General features: G+C 41.0%; 1 protein-coding gene across 1 annotated transcript in view; it reads right to left on the minus strand.

The window, feature by feature from the left end:
- The window catches only part of INSR (insulin receptor), a 145,682-nt gene that overhangs the window by 16,579 nt on the left and 107,490 nt on the right, over positions 1-21,613 (minus strand). Inside the window, exons 6-14 of the mRNA XM_073659848.1 lie at positions 21,028-21,242; positions 19,587-19,713; positions 16,761-17,014; positions 16,478-16,645; positions 7,452-7,653; positions 2,773-3,047; positions 2,287-2,429; positions 2,042-2,201; positions 1,784-1,883 (exon numbers count right to left, since the gene is read on the minus strand). Coding sequence (XP_073515949.1) covers positions 1,784-1,883; positions 2,042-2,201; positions 2,287-2,429; positions 2,773-3,047; positions 7,452-7,653; positions 16,478-16,645; positions 16,761-17,014; positions 19,587-19,713; positions 21,028-21,242 — 1,644 coding nt within the window. The remainder of the gene's footprint in view (positions 1-1,783; positions 1,884-2,041; positions 2,202-2,286; positions 2,430-2,772; positions 3,048-7,451; positions 7,654-16,477; positions 16,646-16,760; positions 17,015-19,586; positions 19,714-21,027; positions 21,243-21,613) is intronic.

The raw sequence follows: 21,613 nt of genomic DNA on the forward strand, positions 1-21,613 counted from the left end.
ACTTTTTTACACCGCGTGGTAGCCAGGATAAAGAGGAGTTGTAGTCTCCTCTTCATCCCGGGTACCACATGCACCGCGATTACGCTGCAAATTCGCGGCTATTGAATTTAATTGAAACGCAGCAAATCCACATATACCTCTGGGTTTGCTGCGTTTCAATGTTCCTCAATGGCCGCTAATTTGCAGCGTAAACGCGGTAGAAATGGTCATGCTGCGTTTTGCAAAGCAATGCGAATTCGACGCGCTAATTAGCGCATCATGTGCACAGCAGATCCGAATTCACATTGCTTTGCATGGCAGACGATTTTACAAGCTGTTTCACGGCCGTAAAAACACTACAAAAACGCTACGTGGGCACATAGCCTAAGGTCGAGAGTATTTTCATATGACAGGCAAAGAACATTAAAAGTTTATTTTCCGATAATACCAGCTATTGTATTGTACATCTGCTTTTTCTGGGATTTTTGGTCCAGTGGACCAGATATCAGTGATATCTCTGTATGCACACTTGTACAAAGAAAGCTGTCAATCACTGATCGGACCGCCCACTGGACCTGAAATTCCAGAAAAAGCAGATGGAAAAATGGTGAAAACACAGGTTATACTAAATCTTTTCTTGCAAAACTATATATCAATCTGCTCGCCCTCCACCTGCTCTAACATAGTGACAGGTTCCCTTTAAGGATGTTGATAGTAACAGTTAGGATTTAGGAGGTCCAACATTTGCAATAGTCTCCATACAAAGATTGTGAATTAAAAAATGTTTTTGTATGGGCTATAATTAATCAATAGGTGAAACCTCTCCTTCAAGAAATGCACATTGTATAGGTGGAAGCTTTGATGTGCTAATAATTTAGTAAGTGTACTGGAAAAAATGGTGTATAATTTAATAAGCAAATATAGGAAACAGTGCTGTAATTTTAAGATTTTTTTTATACTGAGAAGTGGCAAAGGCTCCATGCGCTCTCTGAACACTCGAACACCAGAATACATCAGTGTTCATATACAGTGCAAAAAAAAGTGTGGTCGGGGGAAGGAAATGCTTTTTGAACAACAAGACAACAGCTGTCAGTAAGATCAACCCCCCTAAAGTAGATTATAAGGGCATGAAGGTTGTAGGAAGCGGAATAAAAGTTACACCTTGGTATCTGCAATGCGATGTCTTATTCCCGAGCAATCCATGTTTTTCTTAATATGTAAATGAGCTGTTAAGATCTAGGGCCAGACATAGATCTCCCTGATAATCTGCCTCCAAAGTTTATTTTGAATGCAAGGGGGAGTTACCAATTTGAGACAAGTAATGACTGACAGTCTGCCCTCCTGATCTACACGTCTCACACTGGTAACGTCCCCTTTCATCTAAAATAAGCTATGGAGGCAGATTCCCAGGGAGATCAGTGTCTTGTCCATAAATTTAAACATAGAAGAAGGGGGAGGAGGCAAACACAGACATTCTGTTGCAAATTATCCTGAAATGACAAGTCACGTAGGCAAGGTGCGCATTGCTTGCATGCTCTAGAGCTTGTTAGCGCTGCTCTGAAGCTGTCCAGAGTGCCAAATCTTGCTAGCTTTAGTGCCCCTGCACTCTTCTAATGTTGCAGCATGAGAAAGCACTCAGCTCAGCCATGCCAACAGTCCAAACTGTCAATCTTCATTAGGGCAGTCCCCCAAAACCTCACCGCTGCAAGCATGAAGCCAGGAGAGAAATGGTGAGCTCCCGAGGATCAATAATGAGAATAACCCTTTAAAAATTGCTGTACTTAGAATCTTCAGAACCACTCACTTCTTTTTCTGGATCATGCATACTATCAAAATGATGAGGAAAGCAAACAGTAGGATGACTGGACCTATGACAATGTTCAAGATGTTTCTTGGGTAGATATCTGAGAAAGCAGATAAAAAGAATTATATAGGAACAGAGATCTTTGCACATCTAAAATTAGCAAACTGGTGTAAAGGTTTATTTTTTACCTTGAAGTTACCAGGATGTTGCAAAACTACTGCAAAGTCTCTTTTTGCCTACAAATGAGTGAACACTCACCTACATCTCGTACATAAAAATAAGTAGTCTGAGTCCAAGAACCATTTCCAGCCAAAGAAGTGGCCCGAACTCGCACACTGTAGTTTCCTGGGGGAAGAGATCGCAGCTTGGCTCCTTTATCCTGGAGATACTGTTTCTGGGAAACACAGACATTTTCCTCCTGGAAAGTGATAACAATATAATCACTTGCTACAAGATGTAATATGTCGTCAGGAAAATAATCTAAAAATGTACAGAACAATTACCTGTGTGTCTCCAAGCCGGGAGTATTGGACCTCGTATAATATAGTTAAGCCATTTGGTTCATTGGGCTCGTTCCACATGAGGTGGATGATGTAAGGAGGCTCATACTCATACGTCACTAGTCCCTCAATATTATCGGCTTTAGCTGTGAATAGTCAATTATTTGTAAACTCAGTAACTAGGTTTACTATACTGAAAAGTGATTTTTTTTTATGTTAAAACATGCTATTGCAGAGAAAAAGAGGCCAGTTAATATTAAGAAGTGCGGCCACACAGAGTAAGATTGGCAATTTTCAGTAACTTGAAGGTAGCAATGTGCAGCCATCTTTGAATGGTAATTTTCTAACATCTATCTAGTAAATATGCAACAAATGCAATGCAGATGTAATTGTATGCCCTATGTAATTTGTTATGTAAAAACAGCATTACATTTTTTTGATTTGTACAATCTGGCAAACAACAACTGTACCCTGTATGGGTGGGCTCACCTTCTGGCATGGTTCTGGCACTGACATATGCAGCTACACTACAGCCAAGTGAAACTTCATGGTTGCAGGCATGGATTTCAATTCGATATGCAGTGAAATGCTTCAGGCCAGAAATGACAAAAGACTCCTTGAACCAAACCTTCTGAGAAAACTTCTTTGGCTCGAGGTCATCAGATGCTCCAGTTGAAGTCGCATTGGATAAAGGATTGGGTGTTACTTGATTTGACACTGTACCATTTGCAACACCAAATGTATCTCTGCGTTTTCTAGAAGGTCTATAGAAAAAAAAAGTAAAAACAGAAGTTCTGTCAAATTTATTTTGCTCCCTAATCTTAAGCTTGCCATACACATTAGATGACTGTCGGCCAATCGTTTGGCCGTCAACCATCTCAGCTGACACTCCCATACACAGAAGCACTCGCTCGGCCAAGCGCTCCTGTTTCTCTGCGAGAAAGCTGCTGGCTGACATTTCGTCTGGCTGCTTATCTCCAAGAAAACAATGATATTGGCAGCCCGGGAGAGTGACATTTCTCCCAATCATCAGCCAGCCAGCGCCCCCATCTACATTAGACCATCGGCTAAACCCGTTGATATCGACAGGTTCGACTGGCATTAGCCTAATGTTTATGGGGGCCATTACAGCTTTCAGATAAAGCTTTATCAAGGGGTTTAACTACTTCGCACCAGAGCCTGTTTTTGCCTTAGTGACCAGGCCAATTTTTTCAAATTTGACCACTGTCACTTTATGAAGTAATTACTCTGGAACGCTTCAACAGATCCCCCTGATTCTGAGAATGTTTTTTCGTGACATATTGTACTTCATGACAGTGGTAAAATTTCTTCGATATCACTTGCGTTTGTGAAAAAAATCGGAAATTTGGCGAAAATGTTGAAAATTTTGCATTTTCAAACTTTGAATTTTTATGCCCTTAAATTAGAGAGATATGTCACACAAAATAGTTAATAAATAACATTTCCCACATGTCTACTTCACATCAGCACAATTTTGGAACCAACATTTTTTTTTTATTAGGAAGCTATAAGGGTTAATAGTTGACCAGCGATTTCTCATTTTTCCAACAAAATTTACAAAAACATTTTTTTAGGGACCACATCATATTTGAAGTCACTTTGAGGGGCCTTTGTGACAGAAAATACCCAAAAGTGACACCATTCTAAAAACTGCACCCCTCAAGGTGCTCAAAACCACATTCAAGAAGTTTATTAACCCTTCAGGTGTTTCACGGGAATTTTTGGAATGTGGAAGAAAACAATGAACATTTAACTTTTTTTCACAAAAATGTTACTTTAGACCCAATTTTTTTATTTTCTCAAGGGTAACAGGAAAAAATGGACCCCAAAATTTGTTGTGCAATTTCTCTTGAGCGTGCTGATACCCCATATGTGAGGGAAAACCACTGTTTGGGCGCACTGCAGGGTTCGGAAGGGAAGGAGCGCCATTAGACTTTTTGAATGTAAAATTTGTTTGAATAATTAGCAGACGCCATGTTGCGTTTGGAGAGCTCCTGATGTGCCTAAACAGTGGAAACCCCCCACAAGTGACACCATTTTGGAAACTAGACCCCTTAGGGAACTTATCTAGATGTGTGGTGAGCACCTTGCACCCCCAGGTGCTTCACAGAAGTTTATAATATTGAGCCGTAAAAATAAAATTTTCACATTTTTCCCACAAAAAATGTTTTTCATCCCCTAATTTTGCATTATCATAAGGGTAATAGGATAAATTGCACCATGAAATTTGTTGTGCAATTTCTCCTGAGTACGCCGATACCCCATATGTGGGGGAAAACCACTGCTTTAGTGTACGGCAGGGTTCAGAAGAGAAAGGAGCACTATGTTGGCTGGGATAGGCAGCAGACACCATGTCACATTTGAAGAGTCGCTGACATGCTGAAACAGCAGAAACCCCCACAAGTGACCCCATTTTGTAAACTACACCTCTCAAGGAATTCATCTAGGGAAGTAGTGAGTATTTTTTAATTTTTAAATTTATACCATTGGGCAGTGAAAAAAGCATAATTATATTTTTACCACAAAAAAATGTTTTACCCTCAGATTTCACATTTTCACACAGGGCAATGGGTAAAAATGGTGCCGAAATGTGTCACACAATTTCTTCTAAAAGTGGCAATACCCCATATGTGGCTGTATCGTACCGCTCAGCCATACGGCGAGATCTGGGGGGGACGGAGCGCTATTTGACAATTGGAGAACAAATTATTGTAGAATAGGCATTTGGATTTGGGAGCACAAAATTTTCTGAATTTCTTTTGGGGGGCAAGGGCCATTTCGCTTTTCCAGAGCCTTTCTGCTACCAGTAACTTGGAAGTCCCTTATATTTTTTACAGATGACGGACCTGAGTGGGGACTAGGTTTTTTTGAGGACTGAGTTGAAGCTTTTATTGGGAACATTTTACGTAACATTTATCCGGCGCTCTAGGCTGAGCACTTACATCAGGGTGTCCATCTAAATTTCCAAGTGATGTAATTCACTGTAATGAGGCAGCAGAGTTACTCTGGACTCCGTCTGGCCTCTGTTTAGCGGTGTCCTTTTTTTCAGAAGTGCACAAAACTGTGGCCAACCGCACTTTTATGCACGCCTAAAAAAACTGACACCGTGGGATCACAGGCCAGACGGCATCCTCAGTGGACTATATTTGCCTCATTACAGGGAATCTTCCGTCATGGGTTCCATCTGAATCACATATTTCAGAGATTTACACGGAAACTCTGGTGTAAGTGCTCAGCGCAGAGCGCAGGATAAATGTGGGCAGAGCCTTACTGCGGATCTTTGGGAGACATAATAAACAAATAGCAGGTGAAGAATTGGTTTTATTTATTTTTTTACGCCGTTCCTCGTGCGGTATAAGTGATGAGATTACTTTATTCTTCGGGTCGGTGCGATTACAAAGATACCAGATTTATATCGGGTTTTTATGACTGACAGCTGTCACACACTAAGACGCTTTTTTTTGCAAAATCTAGTTTTTGCATCGCCATATTTTGAGAGCTATAATTTTTCCATATTTCGGCCGACAGTCATGTGACGGCTTGTTTTTTGCGGGACGAGTTGACATTTTTATTCATACCATTTTTGGGTATGTGACATTTTTTGATCGCTTTCTATTCCGTTTTTTGTGAGGTAAAATTAACAAAAACCAACAATTCAGGAATTGTTTTTTGAGGTTTTTTTTTATGTCGTTCTGCGTGTGGTAAAAGTGATAAGGCAGCATTATTCTTCGGGTCAGTACGTTTATAGCGATACTACACTTACTGTATATTTTTTTATGTTTTGGCGCTTTTACACAATAAAACAATTTTATAGAAAAACTATTTTTTTTGCATCGCTTTATTCTGAGAGCTATAACTTTTTGATTTTTTCGGCTGATGGAGCTGTATGGCAGCTTTTTTTTTGCGGAACAAGATGACGTTTTCAGCGGTACCATTTTTATTTCCATTTTGCTTTTTGATCGCATTTTTTTCCACTTTTTGTTTTGAAATATGATGAAAAAGCATAGTTTTTGGCTCCGTTTTTTATTTATTTTTATTACGGTGTGCACAGAAGGAGTTAATTAGTGTGACAGTTTTATAGATCGGGTTGTTTCGGACGCGGCGATACCAAATATGTGTACTATTTTTGTTTTTGCATAAAATATACGGATTTATTGGTTTAATATTTTATTTATTTATTTTTATTTATTTTGTGATTTTGAAAACATTTTTTTGACTTTTTTTTTTACATTTTTACTTAGTCCCTGTATGGGACATTAATTTTTATTTTTCTAATCACTGATCTCATCCAATGTAATAGACATGTACTGAATTGGATGAGATCTTTGCTGACAGTTTTACACTGTCTGTCTCCTGCTAGAGTTCAGCTGCAGGCTGAGCCTAGCAGGACACCATATGTGGCAGATCTGGAGGCGGTCATGTGACCTCCAGCTGCCATAACAACGGCAGGTCCTGGAAGGCATCAAGGGGCCGTCGGAGAGGTAAGTTGACGACCCCCTCTCCTCTCACTATCTTCTATATGCCGCGATCACTATAGATCGCGGCATATAGAAGATTGGATCAGGTACCAATGACATTAACCCTTTCCTATCAGGTCCCGATGATGTCCCCTGTCAGAGCTATCGCTCTGCACCGGAACCGCAGCGCTTGCAGGACAATGGTGGTCCTGAGGGCCGCGGGACCACCCACCGTTTTTAAACGTCGGCGCTGCACAGAGCCCAGGCAGCGCCGACGTTTATGTACAGTGGGCGGTCCTGAACCGGTTAAACACATATGCATTCAACCTCTATCCACAAGGTAAGTTGGACCATTCTCCAATTGCTAGAGGAGGAGTACTCAGCCCCTCCTCACTAAGCAACCACGCAGGAGCTTGCTGTTAGGTTTGCACCACCTGCAGTGAGATTTATGAATTTTTAGGATGCTTATTCACATGGGCAGGTAGTGTGCCACAGAGCCAGAAATAATGTGGCAAAACAACATACAGCTTAGTTGAAAGTGGCAAGTGTGCTTCACAAATATAAGCCGCAATGCTGAAATCCACATCACAAAATCGCATGCCTTTTTGCCTCACAGCTTTTGAATTCATGGAAGACTACCCAGCCAGGTAAGTACACCCCAACACCAAGCTGGTTCCTAACAGTTCTTACCTTGGAATGAAGACCACATTGTGCAGATAATTCTCAAATGTTTTCCGGAATGCCAGCTCAATGTGCTCATTCATAATCTGAGCTTCACTTTTTGGGCAGGAACAGCAAGCCTCATTAGAATCTTCAGTGTCTGTTCCATTGGGTTTCACAGCATCATCGGCTTCTTGTGGAGGTGACCATGTCCTGGAGGGCAACTTTATTCCTGTGAAAACATGGGTTAGTTGAAAAGCAGTCATAGAATTATAAGGTCATCGTTCCAACAAAGATATTAGGAATGCTTTTTTTTGCACAAATTAGATTTCTATTTCTAATAGTAACATTTAAGAAAATCTGTTACTATGAAAAAATTGTCCTGAACAGTGTAATTATTATGTCTGAACGCACTTTCTAACCTTAGCTCTGCATTGTAATGCATCCCCTGACACCTAAACTCAGAGAAATATTAATGAGGGAGTACCAAAGCCTTATTCAAGGCTATGATGGCTGAAATCGTTCAGTAGCATGCAGTGTATTGAAGAGGAAGGAAAGCAATGAAGGAAAATTGTCTTTCAAACTGGCTGGACCCATCACGTCATTCCCACCCAACACCACCAGCCTGGCTCGACTTCTCCAGCTGCTAGTGCAGATAAGAACACCTATGTAGTAGGGTCTTAGGCTGTGTGCCCACGAAGCATTTTCCAAGCGTTTATGCTGCGGAATTTACGCAGCGTAAACGCTTGGGAAAAGTTTGGTAATCCGCCCCCCATGGTCCCCAATGACCAGCCGCAATGTCAATGCTCATGCTGCGGATTTTTCCGCAGCATTTATGCTGCGCTCAAAAATCCGCAGCATGTCCATTAATTCTGTGGACACGCAGAGTAATCGCCACCATTAACTTGCATTGGACCGCGTGACATCCGCATCACTACATGTGCACAAGCGGATATCACACGGTTCAATGTGCGGATGGTACCCAGGTCTGGAGGAGAGGAGACTCTCATGCAGACCTGGGTACCATAGAAACTGTTAAAAAAAGAATTTAAAATAAAAAATAAAGATTATACTTACCTTCTGATGTCCTCCCGGTGTTTTCGCCCCTTCGTCTGGTCTGCTGTTTGGGTCGCGGTGTTGTGAAGGACCTGCCATGATGTCATTGAGTCATGTGACCTGTCACATGACTCAATTACGTCACCGCAGGTCCTTCACACGACCGCGAGCCGTCCAAGACACCGGACGCAGCAGAGAAAACACAAGGAGAACATCGGAAGGCGAGTATAATCTTTTTTTTTTTTTAACTAACTTGGTCACACTACTATAAATTCATGCCGGTCGCATGGATTTATATAGTGTGACCAAGTTGTCAAGGACTTTTCCAAGTGATGCTAAAATCGTTTGGAAAGCGCTTGATAACCCGCATGCAGAAATGCTTGACAAACGCTTCTGCCTGGCAGGAAAAATGCATGTAAAAACCGCATGAGTTCTTCCTGCCAGGGAGAAGCGGAAAAAATATGCAGCATTTCTGCATCGTGAGCACTTAGCCTTAAGACTAAATTCATTAGCTTTAGATACCAGAGTCTAGTATTTTGGGTCTTAACTAGTGTTGAGTGAGTATGTTCTATTAACCCTTTCGCCGAGTACGCTCGAGCCGAGCTCCGAGTATTTATAGCTGCTCGGTGAAGTGTTTGAATCGCTCCCGTGTGCATGATTTGCAACTGTTTGACAGTTTTAACCCCTTAATAACATCTGACGTACTAATACGCGTCTGTGCCCTGGGACTTAAGAGCCAGACCCGTATTAGTACGTCATCGCGATCGCGCGCGCACACAGGCTGTGCGGGCGCGATCGCCGCCGGGTGTCAGCTGATTGTCACAGCTGACACCCGGTACTATGTGCAGGGAGCGGTCACGCACCGCTCCCAGCACATTAACCCCCGCGATGCTGCGATCGAAGTCGATCGCGGCATTGCGGGGGCAAGGGGAGGTGATCGGCGATACTCACCTCCTCTTCCGGCTTCCAGCGCAGTCTGCAAAGGCTTCCCGGGTGTTGCCATGACGACCCGATGTCGTCATGACAACATCCGGGTCACCAGAGAGCAGGAAGATTGCTTGGACATGCGCAGTGCATCTCCAAGCAATCTTCACACTGTGCACTTCTGACAGCCTTCATGGCATAGGGATGGTGCTCCATTCCTGTGCCATGCAGGCGATCAGAAAAAAAAAAGTGAAAGTCCCAGAGTGGGACAAAGTAATAAAGTGTATAAACTGTGTGAAAGTGGAAAAAAAAAAAAAAAAAAAATGTGCAAAAATATTATAAAAAAATAAAAAAAATAATACACCAAAAATAAAAATATAATGTACCCATCAATAAATATTATTATAAAAAAAATAAAAAAAAACAATAAAAGTACACATATTTGGTATCGCCGCGTCCGGAACAACCTGACCTATAAAACTGTCCCACTAGTTAACCCCTTCAGTGAACACGGTAAAAAAAAAAAAAAAAAAACAAGCAAAAAACAATGCTTTATCACCATACCGCCAAACAAAAAGTGGAATAACACGCGATCAAAAAGACGCATATAAATAAAAATGATACCGCTGAAAACGTCATCTCGTCCCGCAAAAAACAAGCCGCCATATAGCTCCATCAGCCGAAAAATAAAAAAGTTATAGCTCTCAGAATAAAGCGATACTAAAAAATATTTTTTTCTATAAAATAGCTTTTATTGTGTATAAGCGCCAAAACATAGAAAAATGATACAAATGTGGTACCGCTGTAAACGTACTGACCCGAAGAGTAAAGCTGCCTCATCAATTTTACCACACGCGGAACAGAATAAAAAAAAAAAAAAAAAAAAAACAATTCCTGAATTGTTGGTTTTTGTTTATTCTGCCTCCCAAAAATCGGAATAGAAAGCGATCAAAAAATGTCACGTGCCTGAAAATGGCACCAATAACAACGTCAAGTCATCCCGCAAAAAACGAGCCATCACATGACTGTCTGCCAAAATCTGGAAAAATTATAGCTCTCAAAATATGGTGATGCAAAAACTAGATTTTACAAAAAATGCGTCTTTTAGTGTGTGACAGCTGTCAGTCATAAAAACCCCATATGATTCTGGCATTGCTGTAATCACACCGACCCGAAGAATAAAGTCGTCTAATCACTTATACCGCACAAGGAACGGCGTCAAAAATAAACTCTTGAGTTAGGATTGGGCTAGGGTTAGGGCTGGGTTTGGGGCTAGGGTTGTGCTGGGGCTAGGGTTGTGCTGGGGCTAGGGTTGTGCTAGGGCTAGGGCTGGGGTTGGGATTTTTTTCAAAAGTAAGAAAAAAAGATGACGATATGGCGACTAGTGTTGAGAGCAAGTGCTCGCTACTTGAGTTTGCATCGGGTGCTCTGGTATGCATTGAGTATCGTGGGTATTTGAGTGACATGCTCGAGTCTCTGCCCCATATGCTTCGCGGCCAAAAAACTTTACGGGGATTGCCTGCCATGCACGAGCGATCCCCGCATGTTTTTTTTTGGGTGTATAATAACCGTGAAACATGCGGAGCAGGGACTCGAGCATGTCACTCGAGCACACGCTGTACATGGTGCATACCTGAGTACCCGATGCAAACTCAAGTAGCGAGCACTTGCGCTCAAGAATAATGACAACTTATTCAATATGATGACCTAATGTAAACAAATAATGTGCCGTACCTCTGGGTTCAAAATGTTCACTATACACCTTAATAAAATCTTTGAGGGGTATAGTTTCCAAAATGGGGACACTTGTGGGGGAGCTCCACTGTTTAGGCACATCACGGGCTCTCCAAACGCGACATGGTGTCCGCTAACAAACTGAATGGAAAATCGGCTCAAATTGTTAGCGGACGCCATGTTGCGTTTGGAGAGCCCCTGTGTGCCCAAACATTGGAGCTCCCCCACAAGTGACCCCATTTTGGAAACTAGACCCCCCAAGGCACCTATCTAGATGCATAGTGAGCACTTAGAACCCCCAGGTGCTTCACAAATTGATTCGTAAAAATGAAAAAGTGAAAATAAAACACTTTTTCATTTTTATGAATCAATTTGTGAAGCACCTGGGGTTCCAAGTGCTCACTATGAATCTAGATAGGTGCCTTGGGGGTCTAGTTTCCAAAATGGGGTCACTTGTGGGGGAGCTCCAATGTTTGGGCACACAGGGACTCTCTAAATGCAACATGGTGTCCTCTAACAAATTTAACGGAAAATCGGCTCAAATTGTTAGCGACACCATGTTGCGTTTGGAGAGCCGCTGTGTGCCCAAACATTGGAGCTCCCCCACAAGTGACCCCATTTTGGAAACTAGACCCCCCAAGGCACCTATCTAGATGCATTGTGAGCACTTGGAACCCTCAGGTGCTTCACAAATTGATTCATAAAAATGAAAAAGTGGTTTTTTTTTTTCACTTTTTCATTGTTACGAATCAATTTGTGAAGCACCTGGGGGTTCCAAGTGCTCACTATGCATCTAGAAAGGTGCCTTGGGGGGTCTAGTTTCCAAAATGGGGTCACTTGTGGGGGAGCTCCAAAGTTTGGGCACACATGGGCTCTCCAAACACAACATGGCGTCCGCTAATTATTCAAGCAAATTTTACAATCAAAAAGTCAAATGGCGCTCCTTCCCTTCCGAGCCCTGCCGTGCGCCCAAACAGTATTTTTTCCCCAAATATTGGGTATCTGCGTGCCCAGGGGAAATTGCACAACAAATTTTGGGGTCCATTTTTTCTTGTTACCCCTGTGAAAATAAAAAAAATTGGGTCTAAAGTAACATTTTTGTGAAAAAAGTTAAATGTTCATTTTTTTCTTCCACATTCAAAAAATTCCTGTGAAGCACCTGAAGGGTTAATAAAGTTCTTGAATGTGGTTTTGAGCACCTTGAGGGGTGCAGTTTTTAGAATGGTGTCACTTTTGGGTATTTTCTGTCATAAAGACCTCTCAAAGTGACTTCAAATGTGATGTGGTCCCTAAAAAAATGGTTTTGTAAATTTTGTTGGAAAAATGAGAAATCGCTGGTCAACTTTTAACCCTTATAGCTCCCTAACAAAAAAAAATTTTGGTTCCAAAATTGTGCTGATGTAAAGTAGACATGTGGGAAATGTTATTTATTAACTCTTTTGTGTGACATATCGCTCTGATTTCAGGGCTTAAAAATTCAAATTTTGAAAATTGCAAAATTTTCGCCAAATTTCCGTTTTTTTCACAAATAAACGCAAGTGATATCGAAGAAATTTTTCCACAATCATGAAGTACAATATGTCACGAAAAAACAATCTCAGAATCAGGGGGATCCGTTGAAGCGTTCCAGAGTAATTACCTCATAAAGTGACAGTGGTCAGAATTGTAAAAATTGGCCCGGTCATTAACGTGCAAACCACCCGCGGGGCTTAAGGGGTTAATACATGTGAGGATTGTCTATTTCTCACACATTCCTCACATGTAATAAAGTTGTCAAACAGTCACAAATCATGCACACGGGAGCGATTCAACCATATCACCGAGCAGCTGTAAATACTCGGAGCTCTGCCCGAGCATACTCAGACAGAACATACTCGCTCAACCCTAGTCTTAACCCCTTAACGTATTATCACGTACATGTACGTGCTCGCAGGGGTGATCGGTTGTGAAGGGGGCTCAGGAGTTGAGAGGCAGATACCAAGCGATGTGACTTCAGAATTGTGAGTTCTTGCTTTAAATTGATACCTTAGGTGAAGAAATCCACTTTGTTGCTCTTCTTTAATCACTCTGATGTTTTCTGCTAATCAGATTTCGGTGCCCAGGAGCCGGACTGCACACTGGGTCTTCTCCCTGTCTGTGATTCCCCGGCCCTTCCGCATGCCTACGGTCTTTGAATCAGATCACTGCTTTTTCAGTGACCTGCCTATTGTGTGTGAAATCTCCTCTGTCAGGGGAGGCAGGCAGAGCGGTTGGGGAATCACAGACAGAGCACAGAACACCCAGTGTACAGTCCGGCCCCTGTGCACCGAAATTGGATTAGTAGAAAAGTATAAATGGTGATTATTAAAGAACCACCAAGTGTATTTCTTCACCAGAGATATCAATTTAATCTGTGCTATAGCGCCATTACAGCCATGTCTTTACTTTACATTACAAATCGTGCTTACAGGTTCTCTAAAGAAGTTGTCCGGTCTAAACTTCTACGTTGCTGCAGAATTGCGTATCCTCACATCATGCACGCTATGTGCTGTGAGGATTCTCCGGCGCTGGGAACGGCAGTCATGTGACCACAAGTATGCGATACGCATACTCTCGGCCACATACCGGCTAGATGGGGGCGCCCTCGCTCAGTGCAAGTGTATTGCGTGAGGCAAGAAACAGTCTAGTCTGGAATGTGGCTAGAACAATGTATATTATATACTTGCAGTCACATGAGCACCGTTCCCGGTGCCGGCACCAGAGAGTCCTCACACAGCGCAGTGCACGCTATGTAAGGATTCACAAGTCTGTAGTCATAGAGTCTCCTGGATGAGATCCATTATTAGTTCTGTCATATTCCCTGCCTACTCCGATAACACGCACTCTCTCCACACCCATTGAGACGCATGTTATAGTCCCTGCCTAGTCCTATGACGCACACACTCAGCGCGTCATCATACACACCTACTATGACAATTCACGTCACTACTAATTAGGCACAGCTGCGACGTCATTTCTGGTGGAGCAACCCCCGCCGTTGGAAGTAATTGCGGGACACCATATTTAAACTTATCATTTACTCCTCCATTTGCCTCTGCAATAGTGCTGGTAGCGCTTGCTACACCGACACAACGTGCACCATTGGATCCAGGTATACTTTGTATTGGGTATTTTACTCACCTTACACTATATGTTATGTATAGTATACCTTACTATTTTCTCCCTTTTTGTTTTCCCATCAGTGTTGGCTACCATCCTCCCGGATGAAGCATACCGCAGTCCGCTATTCACCACACAAGACTTCTAAAGCCATCCAGACAGACAACTTACACTGACAGGTAAGGCATATCAGTCTATTGGCATTCACCATAGGGGCATTTTAGCGAATGTCATCATTTTTTTCATTGAGCACAGTTTATTACGCACGTGGGCAATGGGTGCGTCAGTACATGCAGCTTTAAGCACCAACAGTTAAGTGGCAGCATTGGTGTTATCTGCATACCTCATTCTTCCCATTCTGGTTTTTCGGATTCAGGTAACTAGTTTTCAGCTATTCTCTTGTATTACTTTTATTTCATCCTATTTCTCACATCATCTTTCTGATTTTGCTCATCCATGCAATTTACCTCTATTGACTTATACTTGTCTATACCTAATTTTTTCTACTCATTCACCCTATCAACATCATTCCATATTACAGTATTCGGACACCTGCTGAACACCGTCCTTCGCTCTAGCTGGTGCACCTATATCTTAATTACATACAGATGATGTCTCATTAGGTATTTTCTTGCTAATGTATTTATGATGTTTTTACTTTCTGACGTCACAACTTATCTGCGACTATGTTTTTCAATATATTTTTTAACATATTGTATCTCTCCTAATGTCATAGATGGTCCTTTTCTACGCTTCCAATTGATTAGCACCATGCTTCACTCTTGAATCTGATGCATTTCTGTTGACTATGTACTTCCCTTAATACTATAGGGGGTTTTAGATTATATTCTGTATATATTATTTGTGTAAATTATGTATGTAGTTTTTCACATATTATATTGTACAGCACACCCCTTATTAGTCTCTATCTTTTTAGCGATTCTATGATAAAGCCATGGGATCGGTCGGAATGTCAAAAATTCTGTCACTTTTCCAACCTTTATCTCACATTATATTTTCGTGCATTTTCACCATAAAATAAAACGCTTGCAATGTTATCTCTTGGAAGTGCAGTGGATTCTCCTCCTTGGTCACATAGAGTGACTGCAGACTTGTAGCTTAAGACCGGACAATCCCTTTATGTTTTATAGATAAATCAGCATACAGAAAAGATGGCCAAAACTGGTCTGTCCCACCCCTTATAACACTTACCCTTCATACAGTAATCTAGTTCCCCGCGCCCCAAAGAAGCTGGGCAAAACGCGCGTCAGGGCAGAGGGATGCAACTACTCTGACTGTTTGCAATAGCGGTTCACATTATCAGGTAATGGCCTTCTTTATCAACTTTTGATTGGCTTTGGTGGGAATATGGGGAACCATACCTATACTTTAAATTATAACCTGGGGCTAGAGTAACAAGGAACCAGCCAGCACTGTTATACTTGATTGTACACCTGTTTGTGGTCATTTGCTAACCACCAACTTTTTATTTTTTTATTATATTCCATATATTGTATATGCTCCATCATATTCACTATATATACCTACATTCTATTATTTTTATTTCACCACATCAAATGCTGAGTCATTAGCGATGTTAATGAATCATCTCTCTTATTATGTTCCATTTAATAAAAAATTAGTAACATCATGAATTGTTGAAAGACCTTGTAATAATGAATTGGATCATTTGAGACTAATTATCTGGGAGAAATTATTGTTATCATTGCACTTTTCTTGCACTAAGTAACCTTATTGAATGCGGAGGCCAGGATAAATGGTTATATATGCTAGTCATTAATACCGGTTTTACACTCCTACCTATATACCCTGGCCAAGCATATTGTAGGACTTTAAAACTGTCAGATTGTGTACAATAGTAGTTACAATTGTGTGCATTGCAATTTTTAAGTTAAGCCTTACCTTTCTGCTCGCATAGTATTAGAGTTTACTTCCCTCGTTTCATTCAGCACTCTCTGTTTTTAAACTGTTTTTATATGATAAATACCAATAAAATCTTGTTTTTTTTTTTATAAATAATCTTAAAAATGTTGTACTTGGTGGTTCTTTGTTAAATCTATTTATTTATGAAGTGTTACCCATGCATGTAGTTTTTTTTCATACCAATAGGACTTATTTGATATAAATAAGAAATAGAAAGGGTGGCCAACACTTTGGTCTGTCCCAGTTCTTACAATACTTACCCTTCATGCAGTAATCTAGTTCAAGCAGTTCACTGTCCTCAGGTTGTTCCTGCCAGTACACCAAGTAATGAGTGACATTTCCATTGGGTTCTGATGGTGCTTTCCATTTCAGTATAATCTGAGATGATGCATTGGATATAGAAAATGGGTCGAGTGGAACAGAAGGTGCTGAAATTAAAGAAAGCATTATATGCTTCAACCCATAGCTCAACAGAATATTGCTACATTTTAAAGAGTTTCAAGGCAAATTAAAAGAATCGATATCCTACAGTCTAGTACTTACTGGTTTCATTGGTTCTTATATAGATGATCTCACTCTTTGCTCCATACGTTCGTCCTCTTTCATCTGATGAAGACACTAAAGTCTTCACAAATACAGCATACTGTGTCCAAGGCTTCAAATTACGCAAGAGATGTCCTGGTGGGCTTGGGGTCTTGCCATCTGTAGTACGTTGTGGAGGATCCACATCCACCACTGTCCAGCTATTGGATCCACATGCATCTTGACCATCAAACTCTGTGACATTCTGGTAGGGTCTTGACAATGGAAGAAGCACAGATTCATATGTAAACAATTTAAATGTTGGTGCTCTTAATCTACTACACTACACAGGTGCGGGCTGATCTAGTAACTGAAAAATAGTGATTGATCGATAATATTTACACTTTCATAGAAAATGTAGAGGGAAAACTTGATAATTTGCTTCTTTCTGTATGTGTCTGTTTGCTGCTATTGGCAATCATATCTGTAGGAGTCAAGTACAACCCTCTCTCTAACTAATTACAGAATATTATAGGGTGAATTCAAATTTAGCAGTTGGTGCTGAAGATGCATTCACAAAAGGGCTCAGAGAGGTCCCATTACAGCGCTTACTTGGTCCCACTGGTGTGTGCTTCCTGGTCCTGTCCATGGCTTAAAGTGTCCAAATCAGCCAATCACCAGCTGACACTTTTGGCATGTCAGAGGTGAGACCAGGAAAGCCCTGGAATGAGGCCTGTGCGGGATCACGGACGGTATGTTATTATTTAAACCAGATCTCTGGATATGACTAGTCTGGCTATCTCTTTACAGGTTTGCATTTGCCATTTACTATTTTAAGCATTAATGATATCTGCCTATTGTGCCTTTTGTTGCAAATTGATTTCTCTACTTTTTGTGATATGGTCAGGATTCCATAAGGTTAATACTATCACATGGTAAAATGATCTTTAAAGGGGGTATTCCCATCTCCAAGATCCTATTCCAATATGTAATAGTCGTAGTAATAATAATAAATAATAGTAAATACCTACAATAAGAAATGTAGGTATAATATTTTTGATTCGCCATGTCTCTTTGCTCATGTGCAGGCATTGCAGGACCTTAGGTATCCATGGTTACGTCCACTGATAAAGTGACAGTTCGCTAGTTGCTGTTAGTCGTAACCGTGGATACCGGAGGTCCTGTATTGCCTGCACATGAAGTAAGTGGCATAGCAAATCAGAAATACTATACTACATTTCTAATTGGAGGCATTTGCTAATATTATTATTATTACACCTACTACATATTGGGATAGAATCTTGGAGATGAGAATACCCCTTTATGCCACAAATCCCTATACTATTTTAATTAAGATTTGCCTCATGTACCATTACGTTTCACTGCCTCTCTGTACATGTACATACAAATATACGTAGTAATGGACCACTGTCCTTAACACTATATTACTCATAGGTGAAACGGCTAGGTGTATACTGATTCATGGACATACTGGTATACGCATATTTGCTAGCTATTTTCCATCTACTACAAGGCCAGAATTTCTAGTGCTTTCATTTTGACATGCTAAAATTATTTTCAAGCTATTTATTGTTAAAATATTAAAATTATTATCTGCCCTATGTATCATTAGGTCTCAGTTCCTATATGTACACAATAGTATGGACTATTGTCCTTGATGTCATATTACCATAGGTGAAATTGCCATGTCTTATAGAAACCTTTATTTTGCCCGGTCCTGTGTTCTCCTTGAGGTTACCTTGCCTTTTAATGGTTTGTTAATGTTTTTTAAAAGGTTTAATAAATAATTGTTTTATACGTAGTGGATTGTAATTGCACTTTTAGTTTATCCCTCGGGCAATCCCTTTAATGCATAGCTAAAGTGAGCATGACACTTCCTTTAAAAAGCTTTATACATGTACACCCTAAAAATCCAGATATACTCTACAGGTTATGGAATACATGGTTGAACATCACAGTCTGGATTCTTAAAGGGGTTGTCTGGTCTTCTACTAAAAGTTTGAATCATTTTAAGCAGACTTCTGAATCCTTACAACGTGTGCAGTGTGCACTGCACGGTGTCAGGATTCTCCAGTGTTGCTGCAGAGAATGAGCAGTCAAAACTGCAAGTATGAGATTTGCATAATTCCAGCCACATTCCAACTAGACGTGCTTGACTGCATACTTGCTGTCACTTCCTCACCCTGATATCAGCAGCAACACCAGAGAATCCAGACAGTATATGCTATAAGGATTCCGAAGTTTTCCCTCAGATAGATGGCAGAAAGAAACAAAACTAGTGTTTGCAATGTTCGCTCATTACTACCATCTCTACAAGGTGTTTGTCCCCAAAATTACAACTTAGCAGCCATCCACAGCAATCTGTGGAGTCCATCAACTAGGACCCCCATAGATCAAGGGAACAGTAATCCTCTGTTTCAGTTTGCATTCAGTGGCGGTTACATATGTGCACTTTCACACTATTCATTGTTTAGGAGACTGATGAATACTGCCGAGTGCTGCACTCGCCATCTCAGTGAATGGAAGCACGTGCACATTAAACATTTCTTGCTATATTCTCTTTCTATACTCTAGTAGGAGATCATCTACATTAGGTGCAGTCTTACACAAGTCCTTTTTTTGTTACCCAGTCACCTATCACACACTTTACTGTCTTATTGACGTGTACATAGCAATGTTCCAGCTTCAGTGATGCAAAGAAGTGTTAAGTTCCCTCCTAAAAACAAACAGAAAGCTGCTGGAAACTGTCTGCAATCGTTAGCAAATTACGTACTTAGGATTTCAGAAAAATAACAATGACCTTCAGGAGGACTAAACACGACTTACGCTTCCTTGTAATGAAACATGAATCCCAGCAAATCTCGATAGTCAGGCGGCCAGTATGGGTCCCATTTAATCAGCACCTTATCGTAGCTTGACTTTATAAAGTTGAAGCGCAGCATATCAGTTTCACCTGTAAAAGGATTGGTAAACTCAGAACTACTAAGAACTGGTGAACTACTATAGAAGCACAAGCCTCCCAATGCCACAACCATAACTATCACAAGATGATATTCCCTCCACAGCTACGTAGGCCCCTCATCACACCCACCTAAAATGCAAGGTACCAATTCCATACTGCCCTGGCTATGTACAACTGACCAGAGGTAACCTGCATTCACCACTTATGGTGGCACCAACATTTTATTTACTGCTACAGTTGACGACACTATTCTGCAGGGTGTTGGTGAGGCTCTGCTAGACATGGCGTGTTGGGTAGCCGGAGAGGAGCATTTCTGTACACTCAGAGTTGGTTACGTCACCCCACGGGACAGCAGATAATTAGGTGCCTGCCTGTGGACCAGACAAATTTATATACACACAGTATATATCTTTGGTATTTCATTTGCAAGCACATGGAAGAGGGTCTGTGCCCTGAGACCCCCTCCCCAACGATTGCTCAGCACATACCCCCCCCCCCCTCCAAGAGGTGCGCTGCTCAGTAGACGGGAACTCCTGCCTGAGTGCAGGTAGAGCAGACTTTCTATTGTATCTGCACTCTGCTGTGTGTGCTCCTATCGCTTGAGCTACAAAACTCCCCCCCCCCGATCTACTTGCAATTTAAAATGACACAAATATATATTTAAAAAAAAAAGTAAAAGGTTTAGTTATTCTTTATCAGTGTGATACTTTTGCTGTCATTTTGGGAAATATCTGACAGTTCTTAAATAGGTCAGGTCAGAAGCAATCCCATCAAAATTTTTTAGTCTAGTATATTGCAATCATCATATTATATGGCACTGTGTACTTACAATTGCTCATTTTGCCTTTCTACCCAGATAATTCTTCTCTTTTCTCTGCTCTATGTAGAAACAGGAAGTCTCTTGTCCCTGCATATATCATTCCCCACCAACTCGTGCTCCGCTCCTCCCCCTGCCAGGGATTTTTGCAGTGACTTATGACTCATGCAGGGAAAATTGACCTCCTGTTTCTATATAGAGCTTAGAAGGATTCAGCTACTTAGTTTTTAATCATGTGAGGTCATAGACCCAATGGAAAAGAGAAGAATTATCTGGGTAGAAGTGAAAAATGAGCAATTGTAAGTGCACAGTACCATATAATATGATGACTGCAATATATTAAGAGGATAAAAATTCTGATGGGAGTGCTTCTTTAAAGTGCAGTGCAGCAGTAAAATAGATAGGTATACTTATGGATAATAGGTGTACTGTGTGATCCTTGTACATGTTAAATTAGTTCATTTTTTCTTCAAATACATAATACTTACAGGATGCCTGGTCCCCATTAGTCTTGGTGGCAACATCATTTTTGTCCTGGCGATTTTCTGCTCCCGCTATCCTCACCATTTCACGAATTTCTATCAGGCAAAGCCGTGGGTTGTAATGAAAAAAGAGTCTCCCTTTTGCAACGGTTAAATTGTGCTTATGCCAGTCCCATAGTTGGCGCAGATTGGCATTATCCAGAGCATAAAAGGAGTAGTCACTGCAATTAAAAATTAATAATTTTTCTCCAAAAATACAAAATATGGCATTTTTAACAAGGTTACAGCAATGACTTCCAAGAAATGTTTTGTTGCTTTTTTTTTCACCACTGGATATGCATCAGTAATGTGTGTGTTCACTGTGTGTAGTAAAATATTTGCCGGTCGCCATCTACCACCATTTTCTGCGCCACTCTGGTCTCTATCCACCATCGTCTGATCGTAGCTCTGACTGGATGGAAGTCACTGCTAAGAGTTACTATCTCTGTTAATGTACATCTATGACAGCCTCATTCTGAGTCTCATAGACTTACACTGAGAAGTGACTTCCAGTCCACACAGTAATCACTGGAGTGATCCGGCAAGTCACTAC

The sequence above is a fragment of the Phyllobates terribilis genome, unplaced genomic scaffold (genome assembly GCF_046119375.1).
Source record: "Phyllobates terribilis strain yellow unplaced genomic scaffold, ASM4611937v1 Scaffold_1__5_contigs__length_1240528914, whole genome shotgun sequence".
In the NCBI taxonomy this organism is placed as follows: domain Eukaryota; kingdom Metazoa; phylum Chordata; class Amphibia; order Anura; family Dendrobatidae; genus Phyllobates; species Phyllobates terribilis.